Genomic DNA, 21,473 nt, shown 5'->3' on the forward strand with positions numbered 1-21,473 from the left:
CCAGCATCCACATTCCAAGTTAGGTCTGAAGGCAGAGCAAAGTATTTCAACTTGGGCTAAGCACTGTGCTACTGTACACAGAGGGCTTCTACTTTATGTTTTGTGGCCAGGGGATTCAGACCACAGAATACGAAACTCAGACCTACTAGCAAAGGAACATATAGATACATTTTTCTCAGAAGGCTCAAAGGACAAGAGAAAGATTTTTAATTTATTTTTTAAGAGTATTCCAATACATCGTACTATCTTTGGATTAATTCTACCCCAGACTGATCTCAATCATGATTAATACTTCTTAATATATGAGCAAGTAGAAAAGAAATACACATTAAGTATGTCAGTTTTAAGGTGCTAAGCTTTTCCTGTAGTTTGACAGTAGTTCCTCAAACAAGTATTAAGTATTTTTCACAGAGTAAAATATAATTATGATTGTTCTTCAGATATTTTTAACTTTGCTTTTAATAATTTTCCTTTTTAATGGGGCTTTGTTTTAACATTGGCTCGTCAACTGTGGTGTTCTAGTGAAGTATCTTACTCCAACAAAAACAAGCCAGCTGCTGACCAGAAGAAAAAAATTTAGAGTACCTTTAAAATAAGGTCAACTCTCCCCCCCTTTTAATTTGAACACCTCACTTCCCAAGTGTAAAGGTACAGTACAGAAGCTACTACCATTTCTGCTTTAATGGGGATATTCTAAATTTCTTACCTGTAAATGAAGTATTTTAGATTCATTATTCCGCAGCATTTCCTTCTGTCTTTCAATTTCTATTTCAAAGCTACAAATCTGATTATGTAAAGTTTGTATACTCTTGTTCTTTTCCAAACTTTCATTCTGGAGCAAGGCCACCTGGAAAAAATTCTACAATTACTCCTGCCAGAGTTTATTAAGAATACCTGTAACTTCATTATTTTTAAACTGTCTTGCATACATGAAAGGGAGAAAGATTTTACTAGGATCTCCTCTATGTCTTGCCAAAAAGTAAATATAAAAAACAAAACAAAACCAACATAACCTTCCAGTAGCTACTTTTCCACTTCCAGAGTGGTACTGGTACAACTGTGGCTAATAAAAGTACAGATGGGATACACAAACAGCAATAGAACTTGTGTCTAAGCATAATCTTTCCTTTGGTTTGTAATTTAATGGTTTGGTTTCCCAGTTTCCACTAACCAGGTAGTGGAACCATGACCCCCTTGTTAGTGCAACAACCATTGACTTCATAGTGGCTAGGAGCTGGAAGAACCAACCTGAGCCCTCACAGACAGGGATACCAAAGAAAAGTTGGACAGATGGAAAGCTAGTTAGGAAAGGGAAACATTAGTCTTATTCCACTTATTCCAATCTATTCTGATATATAGCAAATTTAAGTTAAAATGGCATCTGAATGGGATTGACTTGGCTTCACGGAATGTGATGGTGATGAAGACTCCTTTGATGAACAAATACAGAAGGGATCCATGTATCTGAAGGAAAATCCAATGGTGTCTACTAGCAAAAAAAAAAAGAATAAAGAGCTACAGAGACAGACTGATGATTATGTTCTCTCTGTATTGACATTTTATGAATTCATTCATTAGTGACTCATTCTGATTTTAAAACATGAGCCTTGTTACAAGAATATCATATATTGTATCTCCTTGGAGATGAAAGTAATACAGTAAATATTCTGTTACTGCAGGTACACACTATTTTGTGTTCTGTTCATTAATGTGGTTTGGATAAGGGTGGTGATAAGGTGCCTTTTTTTCCCCTGATCTAATTTTCCCTAGGTAAGATTATTCAACAACAAAAACGTGGAAAACAACCAACCCAAAGTAACATTTGGACATGGACATTCAGGTGGACGGCTGGACCAGATGATTCTAGAGGTCTTCTCCAACCTTAATGATCCTATATCCAGACTCATTCCACAGTTAGATCTTTAATGTGGATAAGGAGCAGCACTGTTTTCAACCCACCAAAATCTTTCGATAAACATTCCACATTAAGACCAGTTACTTAGGTTTTGGGGGGAACATGAAGCATCTATCTCCTGTCTCAGCAAATGCACTGGCATTTGGGGTCACACCATTTTTACTTCTGATGTGGATACCACTGTAGAATTCCACTACTGTAACTGCCCTCTAATCAGACACAGATTGGATTGGATTACTTAAGCATCACTGCACTCCCAGACTCAAGCAGCTAGCCTGTTTAAAAAGGCAAATAATTTTAATCTCTATACTAGCCTAAACTGTGCACAAAAGGACCGCCAGAGTCCAAAGGCATTCAGCTCGTTCATTGAACATGGGCCCAAAAACAGAGATCATATTTCATATTATAGGTTGGTATCTACCTTTCCATATAGCATAGCATGTGAGTATAGAAACACTTAAAATAGCTCCACCTTTTATCTATCAAACACTAGCACAAAAGGGTTGGTCATCAGTAATGAGACAAAGCTGATTTCACCCGTGCAGGGAGCAAAAATCCTGAGGCTATGGGAATGCATGCCTAGGTGTCAGAAGATTTTCAAGAACAAGTGCAAATTTAAATTAGCTCCCCTGCCTCCCACTTCTTTCAGATCTGCTGGGGTAGCCATTTTTACATCCTCCTTTTCCTTAATGAATCAGAGTTCTTCAGTTAATCGTGATCTTTACATTCCCTCTCACTTTTTCCTGCTCAGGCCTCCCAGTCGTAAGGCAGTAACACTGTGCCACTAGCATTACATTTCCATTTTTGTACAAGCTATAATACGTGGGTTTATCTTGTACCAAGATTTTCCACGCAGTTTTACAGATCATAAGAGAAACAGAATTATGTCCTGCAGTCCTTAATCATAAAGAGCAGTCGATGTTAACTCAGTAACTGTACTTAGGTGGCAATTTGTGAATAAGAAATCTTTAAACACTAAATGCAGTTTCATAATTACATTTGGCGTAAGTCTTTGGAGCTTAGGTTAATTAAATGAAAAACAGCGTAAAGGAAACAGGGCATCCACTTACAAACTGCATCAACCATCAGCTTCCTTTACTTTTTGGTCATATTTGAAAAACTGCTAGGGTGAAGTGTGTTCTTATTCAGCAGTTTTTCAAATAAAGCTATTCTTACCACTATTGATTAGTAAAAAGAATGAAAGAAACCCTCAAGCCACAAAGAATCTGATTAGAGCAGACAGGTCCCATATTTAAGTCACATTAAAAATAAACTGTTTCTACCAGATTTCTTTAAGAATGGTACAAAGCCACAAAATTGTGTTCAAATCATTACTTCCATCACCATAAAACCTAGAGGAGTTCAGTTTGCAAGTCTGTCCCATAACAGAGCAAACAGAACACTCAATTTTAATTCATCCCACGAACTTGTGATTCAAGATTTTAAATCTGACCTCCTCTTAACTACTTTTTGCTAATAAGACCATTCAAATACTTAAGTCATAACTCAGCACAACCTTTGTAGCTATGAAGGCTTTCAGCTTGTGTACTCCACATCTCTGTTAAAGAACACTGTGACTGGGAGAAGGCAGTATCTCTTATCCCCTGCATTTCACAGTGAGTACCCCTAATGAGATCTTTACTCTCCAGAAACCAGTGACAAGACTTCCACCGACTTCAGTGGGGCCATGATTTGTGGTATTCGTCAGCCAAGTCAACTTTGCACTGTCTGTCTTCAGTGCAGAGCGTTTTTTTTCTCAAAGAGAACAACAAGGAAGTTGCAAATTTTATTACCCTTCTCTAGAATAAAGTCACTAACATATGATATGTGGTTAGCTATTCTGGTAACTTGGCACTGTCTTGGGATTTCCAGTGATTCAACTCTTTATTATGAATAGGAAGAAGTCTACAAAGCAGGAAGTGAAAAAGAAAAAGGACAAATAAAAAAAAAGGACAAACAATGATAAGCAGTTATGTCCTAAATGGAAGTTAAAAGAACTACCAACACACTAAAAAACATAGTAAAGTGTATATTCTCTTAGTTCTGAAAGAGACAGACACAGAACTGCTGAGCATTTTGTAAATGATGAAGCACCTCTCAGGACACTGACAAAAGGCAGGAAGTGATCTATTCTGGAAGTCACATGGAACGCTGCTTCTTCCCCAATTATGCAAAATAAATTGCATCGTTTTACTCAGACTAATGAAAAACAAAACTAAGGATATGAATTGGTATCTGTTAAAACCAAAAATGCACAGTTCCTACATTAACAGAAAGATTCAAGTGCAAAAGCAAACTTAAGTATTGATATTGACCAACAAACTAAAATTTACACACTTAGTAAAAATTGTACGTGAAAAAAGTTAACACTGCACTAGACCTCTCCCAGGCTCAATGGTTTCCCTTATAGAACTTCAAGTTCAAAAAAAAAAAATGCAATCCACAGACTAATGTGCTAGGGACAAAACTGTATTTTGCTGTTCCTGTTAACTTCTGCTTTAAAACTGCATTTCCTGTAGCTGCAGGACCTTGCTGGAAACCCATGCATGACAGAGCACTGTGCTAGACCAGCAGAGGAAAGCACTTTCAAGACAGCTTGCTAAACCATTGCTAGCAGTCTGCTGGGATATGACAGAAGTCACAAGCCACACATATCCAAGTGCCACTGAAGTTAGGCTGGGATTACTACTCTCATTTAACTCATTCTAGAAAAACCTAAAGGGGCTCCTGATTCTTCTGCCTGCATTTCTAGAACAGTTCTATTAGTTCTGGGGTCTCCACTACCACCAAAAAAAGCAACAGTATTATTTAACATATGTAGAACTATAAGAACAGTAACATTTTCCAAAAGATGCAAAAAAGCAACAACTACTTCTGAAATTTTGCACTTTAAAAATCAAAAGCTTAACCATCTGCTCTCCAAATAAGAATTAAGTCATTTAAACTATTCCCAAGATCATGGCTGTTCTTTGTGTGATTTCCAGAATCTCCTAAATCTCAAACGATCTAAAATACTAGGAAACTCAAGGATGCACTGCAACAACTTCACTCTGATCCAATGCTAAAGCAGAAGTCATCATCCCCAAGAGTTACAGGAAGTTTAATTTAATTAACCTTTGCATGTCATCAAGTTTGGAGAGCAAGAACAAAAAAAAACAAAAACTAGTTTATTACATGCTATTTCTAGTAATGTTACCCCTTGAAAAATACTGAGGTGGAAAAAACACAGCTCATAGTACTGCCATAGCTTTCAGAACCCTCTTTTTTGTAAGAAGGCAGCTCAGAGAAGGTATTTAATATTGGATATTATATTAAATATTAAAGTGGTTTATCTAAGTGAACAGAGTGTTTTAACGAATAAGCTACCAATGAGGAAAATTGTACATGGAGTTGCGAAGCCAAGTTTCTTATAGCATTCTATTATAATAAAGGTAGGGTTACAATATGTGGCTTGAGTGCTTTTGGAGCCTACTACTGCTTTAGCTGTACTGTTGAACAGCTGTTAAACAAAAAAAGTGCTTCTTCCAGTACTTTTAGATGATTTAAAGAAATCAATGAAAATTAGAAGTGAGTAGAAGATATACCTTATTTTCTAGAGCATTGCTCCACTCTTTCAATAAGTTAACATGCTGCACTGCTGAGCTGGCTTCGTGTGCTTTAATTTGTTGGTTTGTTCCCTGTGACAACAAAGAATTTATACATTTTAGCCAATTCCACTTCTTTTAAACCTACAAAGAAAGAGTATATCAAGACATCGAACCAACACTATGTATTTTGGTTCACGGATGCATGTTGCAGAACTGTAGAGAGAAGGGAAATCTACTTGAGAATTTACAAAAGTCAGGAAAACAGTTAATATAGCAAGTGTTTTATACAACTGCCATAGATCTCCATCCAATAAACTCTATACGTCAGAGACAATAAAGGCGAGCAAGATTTACAAAATGAATTGTATTTCAGAGTCTTCTGCGTAGCTTTACACTAAATAAAGCATAATAAAACTCTTGAGGCATACAAAACCTAAAGTGTCCAATTCCCCAAAGCGTAATTTAAACTTCTGTTGTATTTCATAAGCAGCTTCAAAAGCACTAAATTTACCCTCAGTTGAGTATTAAAGACAGATATTTAAGACAAATTCATCACTGGAAACTGCCAGCTTTATCAACTACTTTGAGAGATATTCCAATGACTAGTTTGTCATCCTAAGATGTTACCATGATATCTCTATGATATTCAAATACGCTGCCTCTGCACAAGCTATAAATGCTGTTACAAATAATCACTATATAAGAAGTTTACAGAACACACATAGATCATATACAGAGTACATAAGATGGGGACCATATTGCTTTGTTTGTATTGTGTTGCATTACACCTACTTCAGTAAGTGTTTTGCAATGCAGAGTATATTAGCATCGATGGCAGATAAGCTCCAAAGAAACAGAAGAGGTTTCAATGATCCTCAAAGTATGTACTCTATATAAAGTATTAAAAATATATATGTGGATATATGTACATATATGCACACATATACATACATAAAATGAATGGCAATACATACGACATAACAGTGGGCAGGATTATAGCACTGATCAATTCTACAACTAAGAGCATTACTGCTAACGCTTAAAATGATGAATGCTCATTATTAAAAAAGCTGGAAATACCTGCTGGAAGTAGTTTATTGGGAAGTGTTGCTACTTACAGTTCTTGTCTCTTTAAGCTATCATGGACTAACAAACGAATGACACTATCTGATAAACTCAATTTTTTCCTGTCAGCAGTTTCTGAAATTTTCTGAATAATCCTTTCATTATATAAGCATACAAAATCGCTACGATATATGCCATCGGGAGCAGAACATCACAAGTGATTGGAATACTACTATTGAATCCAGTGTTAGATCTATATATATTTTTTTAATTAACATCACAGGGAGCGCTAAGATTGAAGTCTAGAACATTTTTTTTTAAACAGATTTCAGCTATACTTTGATTATACACCTATGTGCACATAGACATATGAATGCACATAATACATGTTTTAAATGGGCTCATTTACGTCTAAACTTAATAAAAATGCTAAGACAAACAAATGAAAGAAAATATAAACATACCTAGGTTAAGAAAATAAATACTTTCGTAGAAACAAGTGAAGTTACTGGTTTATTTTCTGAAGAACAGAAGCAACATTACTCTTATTCTAACTTACTAAGTTCTTCAAATATGTCAACCTCCCTGTTTCAACAAAGATGTACCTAACAAGTGAACTCTCAAAGCATTAAAGGAATGTATGGGTTTTTAATATCATTTACTTTTAAAATGGAAAAAAAAAACAACAATCATCTCTGCTGCTTAATCATTTGGTGTAACTGGATGACTTTTTCTTAACCAAGACTAGAGAAGTCCAGAACTTTCACGTCAAAGAGTTAAGTTCTACTTGCAGACTTTCATCAATTGGGAAGTATAATTGTTATATACTGACCTGAAAAGTGCAGCCATAACGCTTAAAACTACAGGTACTTGGGGCATTAATACATTCTGACAAATGTGCATTCAACTGCAATAGGAAAAAAATGTGAGTTTTGGCAAAAGACGTTTGCATGATAATGCTCAAAACATAAAGGGCACAGGTTATCAGATTTGTAGTGTGCCATTTGCAGAACATACAATACACGTGTGTATATTTTCTCCAGTCTGAACTAAAGTGCAAATACTTTATATACACATATGTAAACCACACGCACATGCCAATACAGTATACAGTGTGATACATTTAATATACAGTGAAACTTCTACTAAAGACTATTTCAGTAAGCAACCCAATTAAAAAAGCAAACAAGAACAGTTTACAATTATTCGTATTATTTCATTTGACTTTAATGAATGACTAATCTTTGCTCACCAAGTGATTTTTACTGGTGTTCTGGTTAAGTCTTAGGATCAGTTTCACTGTAGCAAAGTACATCTTTTCTAACTCTAACTGCACAAGGAACCAATTTTTCAAAACATAACATGCAATTCTCAGTGCCAAAATTAATGGTTATATTACACAAAAAAGACTAAACAAGTACTGCATGAAACAGACGGTTTTATAGTAGGTACAGTTAAGTAACTTTTTAAAATGCAGTACACCGGACTAAAACTGATTAGTAAAATGCCTGCATTTTTCACAGATTGAGATTTATTCCGGTATTTTAGATTATTATGAACACAGACCACTTTTCCTTTCAAAATAAACCAATTCACAGAAGCGTATGCATATATACAGACAACAGCCATTGCAGCACAGAGGGCAGCAGCTAGATGCAAACTGCCTAAAAGTTGGAGCAAAGAGCCATTTTTGCGAAGGACAGATCAACAAACACCCTCTCTTCAAAAAGAGGATCTGCAATTTGTCTTTCCCACAAAGCAGACAGGAGCTAGAGTCTAGCTCCTCAGCTGGTACCACTCTTTTGGCTTTCAAGATCTCATGTGAAATTCCCACACAATAAGGCCCATATGACTCATCAGCTCATCCACCTCCAAGGAAGAAGGGGCGAACCAATTTCTGCTTTGAACCTGTAGCTCTGGAACGGACAGGACAGGCTTTACAATCTGATACCGAGATGCAGTCACTCATCTCTGATATACACCTATTACATTTCACTATCTGTAGAAATTCATAATGTAGTTTCAAAAGAAACACACGGTTCAGAAAAGAGACCAAATAAGAATGAGACATGTGGTATAGCAGGCTTACTAGAATGCCACATTTTCAACTTCTCCAAACTAGAAGTCTGCCAAAGAATTATGAATTAAACATGAAAAATTGCCATTTATTCTACAGTTAGATAGTCGCTTTTTGTGCACTATAGAATTTTCTCAAACTGTTAGGCAGGCATTTTCCCATTTTAGGCATTAGAATTGTTGTCCCTAACCATGCAGCTAAGCTATATATACACATATATATACACTGATGGGATCAGAAAAAAAATTAAGCAACATGTAACATCAGATGATGCAGGGCAAGATTCAAGTTCTAATTCTACCAATGGTTTCAGAACTCCTTTCTGGCTATATGTGCAATGAAGTGATAAAGCCTGGGTTGATGTCATGCAAATTAGTGGGACAATTCTCTTTAGCAGTAAGATATACCTCTTCACAAAATAACTGCTCAAGACTTAACTATGCACGAGTGCTCCAGAACTCAGAAGTGTTTAATTCAGAAACTTGCTGACAGAATTGGCCCAGGATATATACTTTCTCTTTTCTTAGCAGTTTAATTTCTGTTAATCTAACATACATGTTAGATTTCATTATCCTAAAGGAAAATGCTGCCCATGTTTGGGAGGTGCTTTATGCGCCTTGGGTACTGTGATGTGTGATTAATAATTTACAAGTGTAACTGAAAAAAATCCAACCGAGGAAGTATAAGTAGAAAGAGATGAGCTGACATCCTCAGATCAGAAACTTGGCTTTCTTTAAATGAGGTTTACAGAGTGCTGAAGACTTAAATAAGTTCTTCCCCATGCTCAGAAAGTTCTATTTGAGGAAAAAAATAATGCACATCAACTGACAGAAGCTACCTATACCTGCTTATAAGAACAAACATCTGTTCGAAGACGACACTTCGTGTGTTTGGGTTTTTATTTTGTTTGCTTGCTTTAATCTGGTCTATACTATCGTTGTAAGTCTCTATGCATTAAAAGAAATTTTTATGCATTGTTGCATCTGGCTGTAGGCATGTTGTATTCATGTTACCCTGTACGTCATGCTAGTTCTCCAAGCATTTGTTATTTTTTCCCCATGTTTAATAACCTTACTTTACATTTTTCCATAGAATGATTCTGCTTTCTAGCAATTCCTTATATTTTTCTAGTTTTTAACTCTTGTCAATGTGCGCTAAAGTTTCATTCACTCATTCTATTTTAATACAAACAAACTATCACTACCCTGAGACGCTGCTCTATTGTGCTCAACAAATGCTTTACACTAGGGTGGAGGGGGGGAATGCTGTTAAAAAGAAAGCAGGAGAGACATGCACTAGTCTTGGGTAAGCCAAGTGTAATATAGACACAAAACTAAGAAATTATTTTTTAAATAGTTTTTCAATAAATCATTAAAGATACTTGAGTGTTAATCACACTTAACTGTGTGGTAGAAAAAGCTTTTCTTTAGATCTCACATTTTAATGAAGGAAATGGCTTCTGGCAAAATTCTTGCGAGATCTTACTAAAAAGATATTTGATTTTCCAGCACAACACTGGGCAAGACTTCTTACCTCGCTCCTCATGAGTGTCTTAACACTACATTTGTGAGGACATGAAACCATGACACATGGACAGTCTGTATCTTCATGTTTCTACAGAGGAAAAAGCAAACAAACCACAGATCAGCTTGTACTCTGAAGTTACTGAGCACTTACCTGCAAAGAAAAGCATCCTACAATAATTAAAAATACACTATTTTTTCCAACATTAATCCTAATTGTGCAATTACACAACTGCAATTGCTGAAACACCCTTTAATGCTTTTGATAGTTTCTGAACCAAAAATAAATATTTTCTTGTTTTAAGAACAAAAAAATAAAACTTTAATAAAGATTGTCTTGTTTCATTAGAGTAAATCTAGATTAGCATTTTGTTTTTACTCAGGAGCAATGAAATAATAAAAATCAAGTTTTCTCCCTCAAGAATTACTCACAAAAAATCAAGCACCTTTAAGAGTGAATAGAACCACTGCAGATGTCCTTATGCCCTTTTTTTTTTTAAAGAATATACAGTGCATGAAAAAGCTCTCCAGCAATATGCATTGCAGCATCTCTGATAAGCTTTCCTTCCTATATAAGGATATTTCCCTTCCGATGGTTTTCTAACTTTTATTCCAAAACATCTGATACTGAGTCTCATTGCTACACATCCAATGTTCAAAGAGATGAAATTTATCACACTGCTAGGCAGGCATTTTGATCTGAACCTAGCTGATGACAGATACCTTAGTATTGCTGTCAAACCAAAACACCATAGAAAGGGAAGAAAATCAGGCCCAGTCTAACTGAATTTGCATTTCTTCTCAGTTTTTCTCAGCAAAATGAAAAATCTGGAAAAAAAGTTTTCATTTTGTGTCAGGGAAAGGTCCCATTCAACTTGAAACAAACTGTTTCATTTCTGGTACTTAAGAAAAGCAAAGGAAACAAAGGTTTAGATTTATAAGCCCACTAGAAAAGTAAGATGATGTAGCATGCCATTTTTGCCCAGTATAGATGTCTATCTTTGAAACAAAACCAAGACAAGAGAGACGCAAGCTCTGAGATGTGAAAGGTCTTGGTTCAGAACTCAGTCATAAATCTGTGAGCATCAGAGAACATATACGTCCTTGGTTTTAAAAGCAGATCGGGCATGCTGTCCTTCTGCGTGAAGCAAGTCCTTCCTGGGATCCCTCTGACTTGCACTACCTCACTTGGTGTAGCACACACAGAGACAGAAAGCAAGAAAGCCTAGGTTGCTCCTCAGCCAGACAGCCCGGACAGCCTCCTGAAAGGTGCAAGGAACTAGGTTCGGGCCTACCCCACCAGGACATGGCTACCCAAACAGACTCTGTGCTAGCACAGACTGAAAACACCTCTCCCCAGAACAGCTTCTGCCACAGTGACTGCAGTGTTCTGATAAAGAACAGCTATAGGATCATATCTTCTGACAGACTTAAGAAATGGACCTGGACCCCACTCATCCTGAGTGCACACGTCGCTGTGTTGAAGAGACATCACACACTACCATGCAGCCCTGGGAGCCTACTGTCCTACAGACTTCTCCAATTGTTTGGGAAATACAAAATAAAATTACTCCCTTCTAACATCCCTTCCCTAATTTTAGCTCTCTCTCACCTACCCAGGCTATGAAATAACTGCTCAAAAGTTCCCTCACGGTTGATAACAAAAAGGCCCCGTGCAACCCACTGACAGCCCCTCTCTCCAGCTCCTCTCCCAAGGTCCACCCAGTGAAACCAGTGACCTCAGGATACATCAGACTGATCTCATTCCCATGGCAGAACATCTTCCCCATCACCTACATTCACACGCTGCCAAGCACATAAAACCTAAAGCCAAAGGCAGCACACCACCTGGGGAACAGTGAGCACAGATGAGGGAAGGCAGAATATTAACAGCTCTCTAGAGAAGCTACGGCCACATTAGGGACACATCTAGCCCCAAAAGCAGCAACAAGGGAGCAAGGTCTCCTGTCTACCCCAGCAGCTGTCCCAGCCAGCTCAGCTGTATTGCCAAGTACTGACTGAAGTTCAGATTGCCTTGGCAGGGGCAGGGAGGTAGCAAAGAGCCTAGGCACCAAGTAATGCTGTCCTTCCAGATCTGTATCTTAACACTACCCAACTATAAATTTTATAGGATAAACATTCAACTAACTTTGTGGATTATCCATCAAAAAACATTAACGCACCTATCAACAGTGCAGGCAAGACAAATGCAATCTAAAAAAGTGAACTAACTTGGTTAACTAGAGAGTCTGCCTTCAACAACGGGGATTTCCTACCCCCCAAGATCATGGGATTCTATGAAGACACAAACCATATGTACTCCGGTAAAATTATTTTTGTTTCCATTTGCATACCTTTTTTCTCAGTACGCTCCCTCTATCTCCATTTTCAGTTCAAGTCACTGAGACCTGCTTCAGTCATTATTACGTTAAAAAAAATTAGGCTACATAAGCTAGAGATGAACTCAGTCTCTGGGTGACAAAACTCTAATAAGTCAAAAGGAGCCTTTCGTTCAAATGTTCGGTCTCATTAAGCTTCTAATTCTCCTCATTACCAAAGTATAATGAGGTAACACAATCAGGCCATAAAAAACAACAGCAGCAGCATTTCTATAATCACTGAATTTTTGAAAATCTAGGAAAGGATCTGGAGAAGATCTTGGAGGAGAAGAACAATTACTTTATTTACAACTATTCTTTTCTGTACTTCAGTGTAATACGTCATTCTTATTTCCAACATGAATACATAAAAGGTAAATCACTGAATTAAAATCTGGTAGAAAACCTTGTCTCAACTTCTGAGTATCTTGAAAGCTACCACTTGTTCAAAGATTTCGTAAGTGTTAAATCCACCAGTATCTGATAAAAGAGATTTCTGAAACTAAAACAGAGTTTTATGTTCCTCAAAAGGTAAGGATGATTTCAGACTCAAAAAATGTAATGGTGATAACTGCATTGCCCCAATAAAAACCAATTGTCTACAAGGATCCCACAAGCATGTTCGTTAGGTATGAAAAACCAGTTGCATAACAAGACCTATCTAATACTCACTGATTTTGTCCATTAAGACTGAACACATTTTTTAGTGTCATTCTTTGTCTATTATCCATTCCCAACCTAAAGAAAATTCTGGGAGAATACCAGCCATAATCTAACTAAACACACTTTCACATTTGCATGTGCAAGAATAAAATAGGTACATAAAATATTCTTTGCCTATTTTGTATATCTCAACCACTTAATGCTAGGTAATTGCACAATTACTAATTGTAGTAAACCTTGCAAGTATATACTGAAATATGTTAAAGACATACTTGCAAACTTGGCAAGATTCAGCCTATGCTTTTTTGTAAAAGCTTATCTGAGCAAGGAATGCTTCTCATCATTGTGAGGATTCACTTAACAACATACAAGAACATAGCTGAGAATGACCACTCTTAGCATACTAAGAGGGTTGAAATCTGAGGCTGTCAAATAATAGAAACTATCAAATTATAGAAATTATGTAAATAGAGAGCTATTGTAATTACAGCAAGAGACAATCAGCATAAAATACAGGAAATAATGCACACACTCAGCTTACAGTTCTATGTCTAAAAAAAATGTATGTCTCTCTCATTCTCTGCTCTGTACTTAGTAATTCACAACAGGCTGCTTATCAGGCAAGCTACTTATATGCCAGAACAGCAGAAATTCAGCCTAGGCCTGTCCTGCACCATTCGTGGTCACACTAAGACATTCTGTTACCACATTGCTGCCTTCCTTCCTCTAACAGTTCATACTGTACCCAAGAAGGGTTAGACAAAAAAGTTATTTCCCCAGTCAATAGCTAATACTTATGTATTTCCAGTATAACACTTAACGGTTGTGATAGGAGTTAGATTATATCAATTTAAGCAAAAGAGAAAAGCAAGGCAGAAGTTACTGTAGTGTCATTATCAGGCAGTGAATCTAATTTATTTTTTAAAGTGCAGTATCTGAACATCAGAACTAAACCAGAATACATTCCCCAGTCACTGCAGTAGCTGGGGAATGTAGCACAGAAAAAAAGAAGTGTTCTGAAAGACTACCTATTTTCTGTTTTGAGCTACTAAGTCTGAGAGGACAATACTCTATAGGCAATTAAACATAACATGAAGAGTTATTTCTTCATTTTAACATATGGAAACTTGAAACAAGAAAATACCGCACCTGCAACATAATCATTGGGACTTGGCTTTTACAATATTTACAAGTTGTCTCCCGGTATTTACAGGTCTTCTCTACATGGTCTGGCAAATCTTTTCTTAATATTTTCTCTTTGCAATCAGCACGAGGACATGCAAGTTCTTCAAATTGACAATCAGTTTTCAAATGCATCTGAAAGATGAAGAAAAGTCAAGCCAACTAAGTTTTGTGCATTTCTTCTCTCCTTTGAAGACATCCCATGTTAAACAACTTCAAAACCAAAGTAACCTTAGGACCAAAGTAAGAGAAGTTACCTTGCATACTAGAGCGTGCAAATAACAACAAGTCTACTCAGGAATAGGTAACACTGAATTGACAGCGTTTAATACAGTGAAATCTGCTCTCTAGGTAAAGATATGTATACGCAACTTTCATACTGAAAGCATATGAAATTTCACACAAACTAATTAAAAGGCAAGAATTCTTTTTCAATGTATGTTATCTGACAGACATACATACTGCTTCAAGGTTTTAGGGTTTAAATACTTTATCTGTTTCACTCACAGCAAGTTTAAATACCCACACAGCTCACTGCAGACTGCTGTATAACCATTCCTTCTGACTGTTAAATTACTAGATTACTGTTATACCTTTGTGAAACAAAGCTGCAAGTTCTGTATGAGTCTGTTGAAGCCAAAGGTTACACAACTCCACGCATAAAGCACCACTTATGTCAGAGGATTATCATTGGTAATAAAAAAATAAAAGAAATAAACACACAAAAAAAAAATTCACATTTTTAAGGTATATATTAGGATTTTTCCTGATTTTTTTTTTTTTTACTTCTCTCTCTAGTTCCTGCTTTGCACTTTTACATTTCAAAGCTTTAGTGTCACACAACCATATTATTTTTTACCACAATCCCTCACAGCATATCAAAAAGATGAATTCCAAAACAATCTAACTCCGTTCCAACTTTATAAACAAGCAGCTTAATCACCAGTGTGAGCAAGACACTGGCCAGGGTTTTCATTTGCAAGATTTCTTCTCATTCTTTAACTCAAAAGAAGGCTTATGACTACGTTTGATTACTTACCAGTAATTGACCCAGAGACAGTTGTTCTTTGCAGCCCTTGTTTTCATTTCTGCAGTATATCTGAAGGGCAAGAAGTTCTCTCCTGCAACAATTATCCTTAAACACCTGAAGGAAAAAAAATAAAATAAGATCAAAGGCCACTTCATCTTAGAAACTTAAACCCCTTCAAGAATATGCAAGTTCAAAGAAAGAAGTCATGCAATTCAGCTACAGCGATGTCATTTAATTTTAACCTTACGTGCCAAAAATAAAATGCTACCATTCAATTTTTCTTAATGTGCACATCACAGATTTCTCCACTGTGAAGCAGCCCGGTGACAGAAGACATTTGGATAGATGCTCTACTATTATTCCACCTTTACTACAAATACAGTAAAGGCAGAAGGTAAAAGGTTATGATTTTTATTATTTGTTAGCCTACAGTAGATGTAAACTAGAACTCTTCATGTTATTTGGGAAGCTAGTATGTTAGATAAAATACCATAAGACAAAAAAAAAAAGAGTTGAAACAGTGGTTTAAAGAGAGGATTTCAAGGAAGGCAGTCACCCAATGACCAGCCTGGTTTGTTTGAACACCTATTTACACTTCTCTGATAGTACGTAGTTATAGAAATTCTAAGGTCTTAGTTCAGAGGAGGTTTACTATTTCACTGATAAGAAGGCTTTAACCATCTCTCCATTTTGATGTTTGTAAGCCTTTCCGGCCTTTTTATCTATAATAGAACTGCAAGAAGTTAGAAGTAGAGAGCTAAGGGGGTTAGACTTTGTACCTTTTACACATAATATCCCATTTAAAAAAAATTCTGTTTCAGAGAGAATGGAATGACACTACCAAGAAGCCCTATTGCTAGGGGCAGAAACTGGGAAAGGACTGGATGCCGTTACGGCTGTTCTTTGCTGTTCTTGAGTGCAAACTGAATGGATAGAAACCCTAGTTAGTTGAAACTGCATCCATGGCCATTTGGAAATACTAAAGACCAAGTCCAACTATGACTACTTCACTGGGGTTTTGTGAAACGTATCCCTACAGCTTACGCAGTAACCACGGAACTGTTCTGCATGCCAGCATTTAATAACAACAACAGCACAGTCCAGTGTATATGAATAAATCCCCAGTATCAGTAAAGAAAAAAAGAAAATACTGCAACCAATCTGACACAGGTCACTGATTTTTATTTACTTTTCAGATGTACATGTGAAGTTTAATGAATCAACAAATCTCATTTAAATAACCAATTTTCAGCACTGCAGGTCATTCCTCCCCCCTTCAGTAATACACAGTGCTACTAGGCACAGCTTTGCCAACTGAAGTTAAGATAAGAAGATGATTCTTGAAGTTTTGCCAAGACTGTCTAAAAGCTCTTTAATGATTTTGGACACCAACATTCTGTGGGAAGAGACAGGTTTCCAGTTTCATGAAAATCACCATCTGACTTGCACACTTAGTCTAACATATTTAATATATGCTGCCCTTTGTGTCATCCTCCTATTTTAAAGATATTTGAACTTTCACCATAAATGTACATATTTATGTATACTGGGAGCTAGAAAGCCAGAGCTGAAATGATGAATAAAGTAGACATCGTGATTATTGGTTTGAGCTCCTCAAAAGCCCATCCATGTCAAAACTGAATTAAGCACTTTTCAGAGAAGTGCTCTGTGTTAAGACAAGAAGAGATTGATGTATCCACTAGCATATTCTTGAAAATGGTTACTATTAGAAGCATTTATTCAGGCAGTAAAGGCTACTGACACAAAGAATTTACTAAACACTTCAGAAAAGTCTAATTAAGAAATGCATAGTCAAAAATAATTTTCTCTACCCTCAACCTTTCAGAAGCAACGCAGTTTTCTTGCAAAATACAACAGAGATAATCAGTGAAATAACTAATCCAAATAAAAAGTCTCCAAGTCTGTTACAGTTACTGTAACTCCACACAGTTTTGTTTCCAGTGTGGTTCACAAAACACCACCATGTAAAACAGAACTAGTCAACAGTAGACATGGTCTAGAGCCAAATCAGGAGTTAGGTTTGCTTAGACCTGTCACAGCCTCTGCAAACCTACAGTAGATGCAATATTTGTTACCATCATCCCAGCTGATGAGAGAAGTGCAGTATGTTGCTGCAGCTTCCAGCTATGAAAACAAGATACAACATCTGGATAGACCATTAGGGATGAAGCCAGCACAGTTTTGTGCCATGTAGTTAACATCAAAAATAAGCTGTCTTCCTAGATAAAATACACAGCTCAGATTCTAGAACAAAACTATGTTCTGTAGATTGCTTATTAGGCTTATGAAATAATTGCCAGAAAGCACTTAACACATCTTAGATATGCTACACAATTCAGTACTTTGAGTAAGAAACAATTGTAACAATACCTTGTCTTTCACTATGCTTTCTTGACATGCTGTACATTTTGGACTCGAAGAACTGCAGAGAAAAGAAAAAAGCTGTATTTTAACTCAACTGAATTTTTACAGTATAAGAACTTCACATTAACAGGCATTTTACGTGGTTAAGGCTGTTCAATTTTTTTATTTTTTTATTTTTTTTTAACTGTTAGAAGTAAATACAGCTTATTATAATGAGGTAACGATGTTATTTCAAGAATTTGGAACAGAGTCTGGCGTTCCCAAGGCAGTAAGACCACCATGATACCTCTAGACAACTGCAGAGTGGTTTTCTTCAAGTCATCAAAATTTATCCTCTATTTTACAAGCCTGCACCTGATCCGCAATTCTTTTTCCTTCTCTTACCACTGCAAACAGGCAAAATATTGCCTCTTTCAATTACCCAGATGTTTTTCAAACACCACATAATTAAACTTTACTCTCTCTGACAGAGAATTTTAGGTAGTTTTACCATAAAAGGATACATGTCCATCTCTCTCACATCTGTTATGGTTTTAGTAGCTGTTACAGACCCCTGCTCCCTTTATCTAGTACAAATCCTTTTATTTCTTTGCAGCTCCTTCTGCCCCAGGTAAAATGGGGATACCCATACTGATCACCTTCATAAAGCTCTGGGATCTGTGGATGAAAAGCACTATTTAGCAGCTAGGTAAGTTCTTTTGTAAAGCATCTCACTGACAGACTGCAAATTGCTGCTGTTTGCAGCATTGCAGATCAATGTAGAAGGCTGAATTGATTTGAGTATTTTATATAATCAGTATAGTTAGTTCAGTATAGTTATTTCAAATCACCCCACTGGCTTCTACTCACTGAAGTGACCATTCTTTATGTCTTAATGTATTTCAGAGCATCTTCACTGTCTCACAGCCTCAATATTTGTGATATTTTTCTTAGATAGAAAAAAAAAGAAAGGAAGGGAGAGAAACTAATCTACTTGAGGGCATATAGTGTTTAATACGATGTCATCCTTTCCTTGCTTTGACTGAATTCACTCAAGCATCCTACTTGCTCTTTTAAGCTACAGCTGCATATTGAGCAGACTTTTTTTTTTGTGTTATCTACACTGACTCCCAGTTCTTTGTCCTCAAATAACCCTGGAAAAGAACCTGCTCGCATGTAATCAGTGCGTGCGCAGCAGCATATCAACACTGAATGACAAAATTTGGTGCCAGATACAGAAACAATTTCAACTTATTTTGCTTCCTTTTTTATGGCACTTTTTTATTTCTTAAAAAAATACATAAATTTAATTTTAAAGGATTTGTTTGCAACAGGCACTTAAATATGGTGAAGTAACTACAATGACAGTAGCGTGAAGATGGCCTTACCCATGTGTTCTTTTCAATAACAGACTGGTTAAAAAAACAGGAAGGTAAAATTACACATATTCTAGCTGCACTGTAATAAGCACATGTGCATGTCTCGCAGCAGGGAAGGAAAACTGCCCAGATTCCAGCAATGCCAGAATCCTTACCGCTTAGATTGTTAAGGGTCTGCTCTGTCCATCTGTACACATCCAAGCATGCCAGGTGTTTGCTTTTCTGCAGTCACTGCTACTAAGCATGTAAGAGCCTTCCAAAACATACATTCAGAAAGAAAGAACTGCATTTCTTAAAACAAACTACACCTTAACTGAAAATGGGTATTGAAAGAAAAGCCTTTTTCCCCTCCTCAATTTGGCATGCTGTAGCATAAGACCTACAGGAGCTGATCAGTGAGCTGCAGGCACTGGTATTTCCCCTGTACAGATCTTATTCTTTATTACATGACAGGGTAATGTAGTATCCTACAACCTCTTTTGCCATATTGCACGTATTCTTAATTTGCACCTTCCTGAGCTTACAATATTGCCAAGTGAAATATAGCCTGCTGCCTAGAATTAAAATGGTGACAAAACGTAAATGGGAGATCACCAAGAGCTTCCAAAGACAAATCCTCTCTAGATTAGCAGTCCTACGTGTAACGTCCAGCAAGCTCATTTTGTTCTGTACTTCTGCTTTCCCAAGAGTAAATGGAACTATTGACTGCTTATTTACAACAGGAGATTAAAGCTTGGGCAATGGTCTCCAAATATCAGACCAAGTGTCAAAATCACACTGCTGAATACAATCCCTGTCAATGCACCCCAGTTGAGAGGCAAAGAAATATACTTCTGTTGATGCACAGATGTTTCTTAAAAGCTAGACACTCCTTTTTCAATAGCCACACTTTTATCCTTACCTACACTGGGAAAGATTGTATCTCTCAGCATTTATTTTTATGTCTGCAACATACACTCACATTCTATACTCTGGACCAAAGATCTCAGCAACAGAGCAGCCAGAATCCACAAAACAAAAAGCCCCAGGCCACAGATACAGGATGTTTGTGGAGCTTCATTTCCCCGTAAGACGTGACATTTACCCAAGGGTCCCACCACTCAATTGCAAAGACAGGTCCACAGGTAGGTCAGGTACTATCACTCTGCAGGCTCACTTCCTCTCACAGCCACAGCTCCAGATTATTAAATGGGTTCTGGACCAAAATAGCTACCCAATCTACACTCCAGGCAATGCAATTTTTACTTAATGCAACGCTGCATGGAATTAAAACACATTACCAATATTTTCAACAATATTTATGGAAAGCTTAATTCATCTTCACCCAGAGGAAAACACAAATGACTGTGCCAGCATATAGATAAGAAATGAGCAAGCAATCGACGAGATGAAGTCTACTTCCAGCCCCAGGCATTAGCTTAATATATGCATAAAACTATGGTGGTGTTCATACTGTTTTCAGCAGTTCACAAGTTTTAAATATGTTTCAGTACAAGAAGAGTTACCTTAGCAAGGCATTCATGCAGGTCTCACAGAATCTATGTCCACATTCAGTCTGTTTAGGATTGCATAAGATGAGGTGACATTTTTCACATTTATACTTATCCTCCACGGCATTTACAAATTTCTCTTTGTAGCCGCCTTGCTCTGGAACATAAATTGATGCTGAAGGACTGCGATCGGGGTTGGCCCTTTGTTGTACCATTTCTACAGATAAAGGAGGTTCTGTCTTCTTACTGGCATCCATGCTCTAAGATAATTTCTGTGAAGAAATAAAGTAAGAAAACCTCTGAGAAATGAAGGCTTTTTCCATTTAAATAAAAAACATATCTAGCATCTGATAGACTATGTAAAAACAAAGCACTAAGAAAGGTGTGTCCACACGTCATGCACATGCTACACATATAAAGTAAACATATCTACATAAATGTATTAAGCTTAACAACTCTTTAAAGTATTCTACATTTTTAAAGGCTCTAGAAGGTGAAGAATTAAGCCCCATTCCTGAAAACATAGCCTTAGTTATCTGTGGGCATTGCTCTGGGAGCAAGAAGGAAGAGTTCTTTTTATTCTTTTATCTCTGTCACTGAAAAACATCAGTAATATTGAAGTCGTGCCATTAGAGGAAGCAGCAGGGTGTGTGGAGGACAAGGTGTGCTGGTACAGCACCACGCTCAACTTTGCTCACATGCTACTGCAAAAAGCACACAACCACTACTGTCCTATACAGGGCATCTGGACCCTACACAGCCCCATTGCCAGCTTCTCCTGTCCAGCTCATGCAATAGCAATGTGTAAGACGCACCGTTG

General features: G+C 36.9%; 1 protein-coding gene across 16 annotated transcripts in view; it reads right to left on the minus strand.

The window, feature by feature from the left end:
• The window catches only part of TRAF3 (TNF receptor associated factor 3), a 71,857-nt gene that overhangs the window by 13,516 nt on the left and 36,868 nt on the right, over positions 1-21,473 (minus strand). For 13 of the 16 annotated variants that reach the window (XM_068682696.1, XM_068682700.1, XM_068682704.1 and 10 more), the window contains 8 exons: positions 20,669-20,925; positions 17,812-17,863; positions 15,430-15,534; positions 14,358-14,525; positions 10,178-10,258; positions 7,400-7,474; positions 5,500-5,592; positions 707-847 (listed from right to left, as the gene is read on the minus strand). In XM_068682696.1, coding sequence (XP_068538797.1) covers positions 707-847; positions 5,500-5,592; positions 7,400-7,474; positions 10,178-10,258; positions 14,358-14,525; positions 15,430-15,534; positions 17,812-17,863; positions 20,669-20,910 — 957 coding nt within the window. In that variant the 5' untranslated portion in view covers positions 20,911-20,925. The remainder of the gene's footprint in view (positions 1-706; positions 848-5,499; positions 5,593-7,399; positions 7,475-10,177; positions 10,259-14,357; positions 14,526-15,429; positions 15,535-17,811; positions 17,864-20,668; positions 20,926-21,473) is intronic. The other 3 variants (XM_068682706.1, XM_068682707.1, XM_068682708.1) reach the window with 3 other exon arrangements.

This window comes from Anas acuta, chromosome 5 (genome assembly GCF_963932015.1).
Source record: "Anas acuta chromosome 5, bAnaAcu1.1, whole genome shotgun sequence".
NCBI lineage: Eukaryota > Metazoa > Chordata > Aves > Anseriformes > Anatidae > Anas > Anas acuta.